The 11674-nt window shown below is 37.8% G+C and overlaps 1 protein-coding gene across 2 annotated transcripts; it reads right to left on the minus strand.

The window, feature by feature from the left end:
• Positions 1–916: 916 nt before the first annotated feature.
• LOC140141433 (uncharacterized) lies at positions 917–8791 on the minus strand. Of its 2 annotated transcripts, none has more exons than XM_072163287.1 (2): positions 8609–8791; positions 917–3371 (listed from the first exon to the last, which is right to left on the minus strand). In XM_072163287.1, the coding sequence occupies exons 1-2, from the start codon at positions 8632–8634 to the stop codon at positions 1397–1399; spliced, it is 2001 nt and encodes a 666-aa protein (XP_072019388.1). In that variant the 5' UTR covers positions 8635–8791; the 3' UTR covers positions 917–1396. The 2 variants fall into 2 exon arrangements, with proteins under 2 accessions (XP_072019388.1, XP_072019389.1); XM_072163288.1 differs by lacking the exon at positions 8609–8791 and adding an exon at positions 4226–4318.
• Between the last annotated feature and the right edge of the window lie 2883 nt (positions 8792–11674).

The raw sequence follows: 11674 nt of genomic DNA on the forward strand, positions 1-11674 counted from the left end.
TGTGCAATCAATTTCGCTTGGTCAATGACTTTCGAGCCACAAACAAAATATCTTTGAAAGATTTGCATCGATGATTCTTTAGATGCATTAATTGGGAATTTATATACTTTGGATTCAGCTAGTGGGTTTTGCCAGGTTGAGATAGAGATATCACAAGTTTTTAAACGGGGTCGGTTTGTATAGATGGAAAGTAATGCCTATGGGTTTGAAAAATAGCCGGGGCGGATTGTGAAAAAGTGGCTTTTCCCCCTAAATTTGGACTTTTTTGATCAAAAAAGGCATAAAAACTTTTCTACACTCGCAAATGGAACTTTTTGGGTAGAAAGGGCACTTTTAGGACATTTGGGGGAAAGTGAAGGGTACAAAAGTTGCAGAAATTTAGAAGAGTGTTCAAACATTTGACAATTAAAGATGGTATTCTAGGGAGGAAATACAAGTCACTTATTTATCAGGCAGTACTACTACTTTAGTTCCACAAATACTACCTCATACATGGTTCAACATTTTCGGGTCATTATCATACTTCAGGTGATAGGACTATGGACCACAATGGCCTCATCCCAATGGCATAGTTCAATGACCTCAATTAAACACTCATAGTGCAAAATTTGACCTCAAGTTGCAGAGTATGAGTTTTGGTACCCAACATTGCATAGGTTATTCAATGAATGTACAAATGTACTGTATTGGGGTTAAAGAACTGTGCCCTGATAGATGAGCATGTTGTGGATCCTAGTGTAGGAAGCGGTGATGGTTCTGGCCGTATGCAGTATTTATAAATCATGTACATGCTTATGATGCTAGAATTGCGTCTAACAAAGGCAGTCATGTCAAAACAAAATGATTATGATAGGCCTAACTAAAAGCAATCTTGCTTTATGGTTGTACTTTTATTTACCAACTGAACTGACTTCATTTCCTACTTCAAAATCAAATTGATCAAGCTAAAGAAGTAGACATTATTTTGTAACAAATATTTAATTGAAAAGGCTTCTCTTTAGTATGAATAGGTTTTTTTTAATGTTGCTGGTGGTTTTTTATAAAGTTAATTGACACTGTAAACATTTTTTTAAACAAAAAGTGCCCTGTAAAGCTTTTATTAAATTTTTTAGTTCAAATGTTTATCTTTCGTATGAATACGTTCATGTAAATTCAATTGGCCTGACTAGACTGTGCAAAGCCTTTGTTACCAAATTTATATTATAAGGCTTTTCTTTTACGTACGTTGTAATTTCATGACTGTGTAAAGCATTGCGACACTATTTGCAAGTGAAAGGCTTCTTCCAGTACGAATACATTCATGTGCTTTCAAGTGACTTGAATCTGTAAAGCCTTTGTCACAAACTTAATAAACAAGTGAAATGTTTCTACCAAGTATGGGTGCGTTCATGTGTTTTCAAGGTTTGTGACCTTGTGAAACATTGTGAATAAGTTTATGTGCTTTTAAGTCACCCGACCGTGTAAAGCCTTTGCTACAAACTTTACATATAAATGGTTTCTCTTTAGTATGGATGCGTTCATGTGCTTTCAAGTTTCTTGACGTTGTGAGGCCTTTGTCACAAACTTTGCATATGAAAGGTTTCTCTCCAGTATGAATAAGTTCATGTGCTGTCAAGCTACCCGACCGTGTAAAGCCTTTGCTACAAACTTTGCATATGAAAGGTTTCTCTCCAGTATGAATAAGTTTATGTGCTTTCAAGTCATTCGACCGTGTAAAGCATTTGTTACAAACTTTGCATATGAAAGGTTTCTCTCCAGTATGAAGACGTTCATGTTGTTTCAAGCTACCTAAATGTATAAAGCCTTTGCTACAAAATGAGCATATGAAAGGCTTCTCTCCAGTATGAATACGTTCATGGTTTTTCAAATTACCTAACTGTGTAAAGCATTTGCTACAAAATTTACATTTGAAAGGGTTCTCTCCAGTATGAATAAGTTCATGTGCTTTCCATTCACGTAACTGTGTAAAGCCTTTACTACAAAAATTGCATATAAACGGTTTCTCTCCATGAATACGTTCATGTGCTTTCAAGTTACTTGCCGCTGTGAAGCATTTGCTACAAACTTTGCATATGAAAGGTTTCTCTCCAGTATGAATACGTTCATGTACTTTCAATTCACACGATGTTATAAAGCCTTTGCTACAAACTTTGCATATGAAAGGTTTCTCTCCAGCATGAATAAATTCATGTGCTTTCAAGTCACGCGATCGTGGAAAACCTTTGCTACAAACTTTGCATATGAAAGGTTTCTCTCCAGTATGAATACGTTCATGTACTTTCAAGCTACTCGAGTTCGTAAAGCCTTTGCTACAAAATGAGCATATGAAAGGCTTCTCTTTAGTGTGAACACGTTCATGAACCTTTAGGTTACCTGTCAAAGTAAAACTTTTGTCGCAAAATGTACACTTAAAAAGCCCCTCTCTGGTATGTATACGTTCATGAATTTTCTTGTTTCCTAAAGTTGTGTAGCGCTTGTCACAAAAGTTACATTTATAACTTTCATTATAAGGCTTCTCTGAAGAATGAATACGTTCATGTGCTTTCAAGCTACCCGACTGTGCAAAGCATTTGCTACAAACTTTGCATATGAAAGGTTTCTCTCCAGTATGAATACGTTCATGTTTCTTCAAGTCACCCAACAATGTAAAGCATTTGCTACAAAATGTACACATGAAAGGTTTATCTCCAGTGTGAATACGTTCATGTCTCTTTAAGTTACCTGTTGAAGTAAAACCTTTGTCACAAAATTGACACTTAAAAAGCCCGTCTTTGGTATGAAGCTTTTCATGCTGTTTTACATACCTAGATGTAATGAAACTCTTGGCACAAAATCGACAAGTATTTTGTGTCTCTATTCCTTCATCCATTGAGCAGCTGCTTCCTTGACTTGTGGATGATTTCTTTGAGAAACTGCAAGATTTGGAAACTTTCTTACACCTGGAACTTGGAGATACTTGTTGGAAATTTTGCTGAGCATAGGATACGTGTCTCTTTGTGCCTTTCTTGCTCTGTAGTTCTTTGCTGCATCTCATCACCATTTTTACACGCCGTGCGCTGTTTATTTTCCTCTTATTCTGTTCATCTTGGTATTTTTTCTGTGTGCATGTGTTTCCTTTATTTCTATTCTCGTGCCATAACGACCCCTTTCTTTCTAACAACTTATTTGCACTGCTTTTAGTCTTCTGTATCTTGGGAATTGATTCACACATCACTGCACTCTTATAGTCATACCAGTAAGGACGAATCTGCATTTCATGATGCCTTTTATGGGAGAAATATCTAAATACATCGTTGTAGAATCTTCTGCAGTATTTACATACGTGGGGCATTAAGTAGTCCCATTCACGTGGACGTCTTTTCGCCATTATTCTGTAATGAAACAAATATAAGTAAATTTGAATATGGGTAGATCGAACTCTGTATATGACAGTGTTAAGTTCCGACTGACCTTTGGTGATAGAGTTATGCATCGTGAACCTAAATAAAGAAACACATCAATTGGGGATCAATTTCACGATTCAAGAGGAAACGGAATACAAGCATAATGACAGAAATGAGATTCATACACTCTTAGAACCACATGGCCAATCAGAAAAGCCGTTAGAAAATACGCTTAGTGCATTAATATTGTATAATTGCACGGGCGCGCAGTCCGCGTACTACGCTCAGTGCTTTCGCGCACATTCACATCGTGTAGGATTGATTCATTTTCCTGGCGGGTTGATGCATTTATATTGCTCGTATTTTCCAACATTTTTAGTGACAATTTTGTTATAAAATTAGCAAAAATCACGTGCGGCTCGTGCATTAGATGCATCAACATCTCAGTACGCGTGCATTATTTTGTACAATTTCACTCTCAACAAGTAAGACGCATTCATTAACCTATAATTCAACAACTCTTCCTATACCTTTGTACAGGAGCCAACCGTTGTTAATCCGTGATGAATCCACAGTTCAGTAGCGTATACGCGAACGCAAGGTTACGCGTACGTGATACGCATGAGCGTGTACAATTCGTCATGCCTGGAACATATGCGTAAACATGAACTCTCTTCTGTTGGCGGTAGCAGCTAAATCCCGAGAGCTAAATATTACCGCTTTATTCTTTAGTTTTAAATGCTGATATTAACAGAGAAAAACTGCGACCTTTTTGTAAGTTTGAGTGGCAATGACAAACGGACATTCCGAATGAAAGAATCAAGTGAATTAGACATCTTTACCTTGTTTCGTTGTTGAAAGGGATTCAATCATGTTTCACCGTTGTTCATCACCGATTAACAACGATGCGTCCGCATCATCTGAGTGGTTTAAATATCCCATCCAATGTTTTACAATTGAAACTTGGAGCATTTCGTGATTCTAGTATCCTTGTTTTAGGGTATGGTTCACAATACCAGATTACAATGTTTGTCCAAAACTATAGATCTTCAACAGCCAGTTTGGGGGGGGGGGGCGGAGGTAGTTGGCACTTTGGAAAAGTGACACATATGCAGGCCTCTTTACAAAAAAAACACCTTTTCCACCAAATGTAAGACCCATTTTTGTTAATAATTATTTCAAAGCCATTTAGAACTAGAAATTAAACATTCAAGGCTTCTGTGGAACTTTTTGGCTCTCACCACATTTAAAAATAAAAGTCATGTTCTCACCCAATCCCCCTAGGTCCAAAATTAATACCCAGTCTCACCGAATAACAAAAATCATGCTCTCACCCAATGACCCCCAAATTTTATAAATTTTACTCTTACCAAAAGGCTTAAATACTAAGAAAGCACCAGCCCTAACCTGCACCCCTGGGGCACTCAACTTTGAAGTGACGGTATGTGCCTGTCAATAGGCCCCCTCTTTTGAAGTCGACTATACCCGATGACCCCCTTTTTTTAAAAGCCATCCCCGATGACCCCCCTTTTTTTTAGTTGTGGCTACCCAATGACCCCCTTTTTTTGGTTGCGGCTACCCAATGACCCCCCTTTTTCTAGAATAGCATCATCAAAATGCAACAAAAAAATGCAGAAACTGTCAAATTTTGCTCCATTTTTTCAAATTATGCCGAAATTTTCAAAATTTTGCTCCATTTTTTCAAAATTTTCTACCCAATGACCCTTTTTTAAAATCTTATATATCGATGACCCCTCTTTTCAAAATATTGTACCCAATGACCCCCTTTTTTATTTTGTTTGTACCCAATGACCCCCTTTTTAAAAATAACGCTTTGTACCCGATAGGCACATACCCGTCACTTCCAAAGTTGAGTGCCCACTTCGCAAGAGGTACCGTATAAAAAATCATATTCATGACTAAATTTGGCAGGTATTAAGCCTGTTTACAACACTGAAACATTTCTTATCAAGGAACACTCTACAATCAATTTGAAACATGGCAAAAAGTGTCAAAGCTGATTTTCTCAAAATGGCCGAAATGCAGATAGGACCTTGTGGCACCGAGCCCTCGAATACAGACGATTTAGTAAAGTGTTTCAACCTGGGGTGCAAATTGTGATTTCTTCCTCAGGAGCAATGTTTTTAAGCTCAAGATTTCCTCATACCATGCATAAAATAGCTTTATTCTGCACTTCAAAATATGAGAATGTTAACATAGCAGCTCATAGCGTGTATTCTTAGAGCGACTCTATGGTAAGTCTTTGAATTTCTAAAAATTGCTCTATGAGGGAGGACAATGTGTGCGCGTAGGGCGCAAAAATTTGGTATTTTACACTAGTTTGGGGTCAATTTTGGTGGGACAGAGGATCCTTTCTCGTTTTATTTTCCTTTACCCCCATTTCCTCTTTCATTTTTGTCAGAGGGAGCACAACTTGTTTGTTAAGTGCTTTATGGTTCTTCTTTTTAAATTTCCTCAATATTTTCCAGTTTGTCCTCTTCTCTGTGGCATTAGTATTGATACACTGAATTCCTTCATGACTTTTGTTCCCATAAAATCCTCATTGCGGCCTCTCTATAAATTTCCTCAGATATGATTGCCGCCTCTCTGTAAATTTCCTCAGATATGTGCCCTGTTTCCACCTGCCTTCATCCTACTTCTTTTAAGCGCTCCACAGACTCCGAGTATTAGACGTACAATATTGTATGTACAATATGTACATTATTTAATCTATTGCCATTCTATTTCCAGTAATGTTTAAGTTGTAACGAATGTTTGATGACGTAAAATCGATAATATGTTACATACTATATCTGGTAGAAATATATTATCGATTTTACGTCATCAAACATTCGTTAGAACTTAAACATTACTGGAAATAGAATGGCAATAAATTAAATAACGTACATATTGTACATACAATATTGTACGTCTAATAAAAAGTCTGTATACTGCTTTATTTCCTGTTAAATTACATTGAATACCTCCTATGGTGATGAATTGTAAATTTCCTCATATCCCATTTCCATATTCTAACACCAACACCTTCCTCTTTTTTGCTCTTATTTTTTGAACAATAATGTGAATTCCTGCAAATTTTGCACAACCAGTGTCTTTCAAGATTTCCTCTCATCTTGTACCTCACTCCTCTTCTTTTTCTTTCCTCTTTTCCCCCTTCCTCTCTCCTTTTATTTTCTTCTCTTCCCTCCCTTTTCTTTTCTTTCTTTGTTCTTCCCATGGCATTATTTCCTCAATTTTGACTCTCATTTCCTAGGAGCGGTGCTCCCCGCTCCCGCACAATTTGCATCCCTGGTGTCAACTTCCAAAGCTTTCCAAAGGCTAGTCCATATTTGGGCCAATTTGGCTGACTATAGGTATGAGAGGGAAACGTCAGTTAAAGCCTTAATGTACGATCTTTTTCAGAATTTACCTTTATTTTTTTTCAAACCCGATTTTTTGGCATATATGTAATACTTACACATGTTCTAACTTAAATCTATGAGCAAACTGTCAAATTCGCCCTATTTGTAGTAAAACGGGATGATTTTCCGTTGGTCCGACCATGGAAGAAAGAGATGAGAAGGAACCTCAACGACTTCGATCGGCCACTGAGTTTTAATCCGCTTATCTATTGACGCATGAAAAGAAAAGCTATCAATGGTACTTACTTTCATGTATGATCCATTTACCGCGGTCGATGCTTGTCGAAATCATTACTGGAAAAAATTTATAACAAACCCATCCACGAACAAACAAACGCTACCCAGAAGTAAGATTATGGAATTTCACCGATGCTCTGAACATGTATAGTAGCTTTGTTTTGGGATCTACAGTCAAACTGTTTTCTTGATCGTGTTGTGTAGAAAATATCCTATAAAACATCGAAAAGGTCATCAAAATCGGCCGTTTTTTTGCTGAGTTTCATCTTTAGCAAATAAGGTAAGATTTTTGTGACTTTTTCTTTGTAAAATAGATGTAAAATGTTCTTAAATAATGCACAATGATCCGGTTGAGTCCGGTACCTGAAACCTGTTTAATTTAATAGTTTATATGTGTATAATCGTAACTAGCTAACTCGTTTCAGTGCCAAAGACTGCCAACTCTGAGAAAAAAGTCATTAAAGTTCGGGAAAATTGGGCAAAATGGAAGAAAAAGATGTAGGCCATCAATGACCGATGATCACGTCACCAGAGAAAATCCTTGGACGGAAGGTCATTAGTTCAAATCATGCTTCAGGCACGCTCCAGAAGACATGCAAATACATGGAATACAATACCAATCACCTATTTAACGCGGGGTATTGATCAAAGTAAATCCTCATGAATAACAATGTCAATTAAATGTCGGTAAAGGGAGTGGACAAAGTGAATGCGTTCGTTGTGATTCCTTCTTATCTCTTTCTTCCATGGTCCGACGTACATAAAATCATAATTTTTTGATTATGATTTTATGTCGGCCACGATCGCAAACCGTAGTCTCCTACAAAACTAGTTTGGTTACGCTCCCTCCACATGTGGAGGGAGCGTAACCAAACTGGCCGCGTAGGAGACTAACTCTGTGGCCGCACTCGCTGTCCTAATCCAAATAGTGCGAGCTGTTTCGAGTGATAGAGGTGAAGTTTATGATGTTGTTTCTTTGCAAATTCCCAAAGTTTTTCGCGTCCAAATGTATTGGGAACTTTCATAATGATTGCATATTATCATTTTGGAAGAAAAAAAGACAAATCTAAAAATTTAAAAAGATCGTAAATTAAGGCTTTAACACATTTGCTAGTCAGCCAAAATGGCCTAAACCGGCAATACAAATTTACATTGAAATTTAAAAGAACCGCTTGCTCAAGGAAACCTACATAAAAAAATATGTTGTCTATAGGCCTACTTCACTTGACCCAAATATATGATTTTTTTTGGTGATGAGAGACTCGCACATGGAATTTCAGAGGGATATTGATAGCAGTTCCATTAAAAAAAGCTGCTATCGTCATGAGACTAAGATCTAGAAACACCCCGAAATGCTGTTTTGGGAATTTTGCTAGCAGAATCTTTTTGATGAAAGTCAATCTTTGACAAGATGTAACTTTGCTACGGAAAGTGCTATGACAAAAAGGTTTTCAGTTTTGGCTCTCTTTACTCAAAGGCTTTAATTTGATATGAAATGGTTTGATGGCAAATTTGAATTCACCTGGCATACCTAATTAATGGCTCTAGACTGGAGTTTAAGCTTACCTACAATATGCCTTGGATGTCATCATGATCAATGGATGTTAAACAGTTCAATGGTAAATTTAAAAACTAGTGTACCGTAAGTGTTAACCATAAACTAAAATGTAAACTGCTGAGTCTGAACACAGATTATAGAAGGTCTGAAATGTCAAAAGTACACAAACGTCGACACAAAGAAACAAAATTAAAGGCCCTTTCAGTGATTTCACAGGAACATTAAAAAAAATGGAAATTTGTCAGAGTTGCTTAGAAATAAAGAATAAGTCTACAGAATTTCATTAAACCACTTTTCCCTGAATACATCGACAAATTAGTCTAAAAACAGAAGTTTTAGAAAGGTTTTCTACTTCAACTCAGATCGACTCGAGAAAATCGAGATTTTCGTACAGTGCGCCACCAATCGACTGGAAAAACTTCCTAGTCCAGTGTTTCTAACACGGGGGAAGTAGAACTAGTAGAGTCTAAATTGATTTAAAACAGACGCTTAATTTTTGTAGTAGAAAACAAAATCAGCAATTAAAGGTCACCGAGGCAAACTAACGGTCAATTCAAATATGAAAAACAGTTAAAAGCTGTTAAAATTGTGTATTTTGTTTAAAATAGTAGCTACTGATGTAGGCCTAATAAGTAGTAGAAACAATACGCAACGCATGTTGGTACGTGGAGAGTGAGCTTCTTTCGATCTCGAGTCGGACTTTTTGTACTGTCAGTATCAAAAGTCCAGAATCATGCAAATGCTTTATTTTGTCTAAAATACACGGCTTTCGACCGAACCACTAGCAGGCTATGTTAGCACATCTATGCCAATTACAAAGGTACCAAAATCTGAATTTTGATGATTTTTACGATCGTCCGGATGAGCAAATCACTGAATGGGCCTTTAACACGTCTAAATTGGGTTACGAGCTGTATGTAAGCCTGAAATTAAGGGCGCACACCACCAATTTCATGCTAATTAAGGGTTAGTGCATGCAATAATTATGTATAGGCCTACCCCGGGGTGGTGAATTAAAAAAAAAGGAGGGGGGGCAAAGAATTTTGACAGGCCGGGGGGAGCATTTTTGGCATGTCGAAAGGGGCGCACCTTTGTTTCCAATGGACATTTTATTGTGAAATGTCATTGTACAAGGATTACATTAAAAACATTCCACATAGCCCCCGAATGAAAAGTATTTAATTTATATCTTTGTAATCACTCAAAAAGCATTTTGTGTGAATTTTACATCCGAACTATAGTGCTATTAAATTTGTATGAGCCTTTTTATTTTACATGTAAAGTCTATGGGGTTGACGATTAGAAATGGACGGCAATATGGGCAATTTTAGAGACTAAAATGCCCCAAAAAAGAATATCACTTAGTTCGGATGTAAAATTCACACACAATGCTACCTAAGCGAGTACAAACATAATTAAATACATTTCATTCGGGGGCTATAGCAAATACAAAAAAATACCTTATAATGGAACAAAGATGGGTGGTCAAGCAATTTTGGCAGGTCGAAGTGGGGGGGGCGATCGGCACAGATATTTTTGGCACCGTTTCTATATTAGGGACCGTTCACAAATACTTGTTAGGTGGCCTGATGCAAAAAGGGGGCCCTGAAATTTTTTGACCCTCCTAAGGGAGCGATCGTTATTTATGGCAGGGGGGGGGAATGGGTATATTTAGGGGGGAACACAAAATTTTTTTGTGGTCTTGAGGGGGGAACCTGAAATTTTTAGTTGAACCAAGAGGGGGATTGTTAAATTTTATATGTAGAAAATTTTGAGCGGACGCGAGGGACGCGGAAATTTTTGTCGATATTTTTGCCAAAACAACCATTCCCCCTGCCGTAAATACCGATCGGTCCCTAAGGGGGGGGGAGGGGCTAAACAAAATGACCACAAACTTTCCTGCGAAAATTGAGTTTATATGCTTCTATGGGGTTGACCCATAATTTTTATGTCAAAAAGAGCGCCCTGAAAATGTTGAGATCTGTAAAGGGGGTGGGGGCGAAAAGTTTTTGCGATGAAATTTTTTTGCATCAGTCCCCCCAACAAGTGTTTGTGAACGGTCCCTTACGCCCTAAAAAGGTGTAGAAAAACGTTAGGAACAAGTTCAAATAGACTATGCAAAATTTCCTGCAGGCTGTGCTCGCATTATATGATAAGACAATTTAAGGTTTCAAATTCAGGTTCCCAAAAATCTTGCATTTGTACTAAGAGAGAGCGAGGGGGGGCAAAAAAAATTGTTGGCAGGTCAAAAGGGGTGGTCAAGCGGTTTTTGGCAGGTCAGTCGAAAAGGGGGAGGGCAAGCGATTTTTGGCAGATATTTTGGGCACCGTTTTTATATTACGCAAAAAAAGGAAAACGTTAGGAACACGTTTAATACACAAAATTTCCTGCTCGCTACGCTCGCATTATATAAGACAATTTAAGGTTTCAAATTCAAGTTCCCAAAAATCTTGCATGTGTAGGCCTATTAGGGGGGGATATTTTTTGGCACATCAAAAGGGAGGAAAAAGGTTTTTTGGCTCGCCGAAAGGGGGGGGGGGCAAAGATTTATTTAGCATGGCCAAAGGGTGGGAGAGGCAAGCGATTTTTGGCAGACCATTTCCAGGCGTGTATGCTGGAATTCGTAGACCGGGGCGGGAGGGGAGGGCAAATTAGACCTTTGTCAAATATGACCACGAAGCGGACATCTCAGAGCGCTTGTGCGACGCAGGGGGGGTCTGATAAGTGAGAAACTTTTACAAAATGAAGACCTAGGGACCGATCGTTATATACGGCAGGGGTGGGCGTTTTTGGAAAAAAATATTTCTCCATTTAAAATGTAACAATCCCCCTTCAACGAAAAATTTTGCGTTCCCCCTCAAGACCCCAAAATAATTTCGGGTCCCCCCTCAAAATGGCCATTCCCCCTGTCGTAAATAATGACCGCTCCCTAATTGAAGCCATTTGGCACTATAATTATTGTGTAAAATATTAGTTTAAAAAAGCCGAAAACGTGTGAAATGACGGACCAATTAAAGCCATTCATGGACAAGGTTTCACTGTTATTTTATAAATTATTGCTTTATAAATTTGTC

Source organism: Amphiura filiformis, chromosome 19 (assembly GCF_039555335.1).
Source record: "Amphiura filiformis chromosome 19, Afil_fr2py, whole genome shotgun sequence".
NCBI lineage: Eukaryota > Metazoa > Echinodermata > Ophiuroidea > Amphilepidida > Amphiuridae > Amphiura > Amphiura filiformis.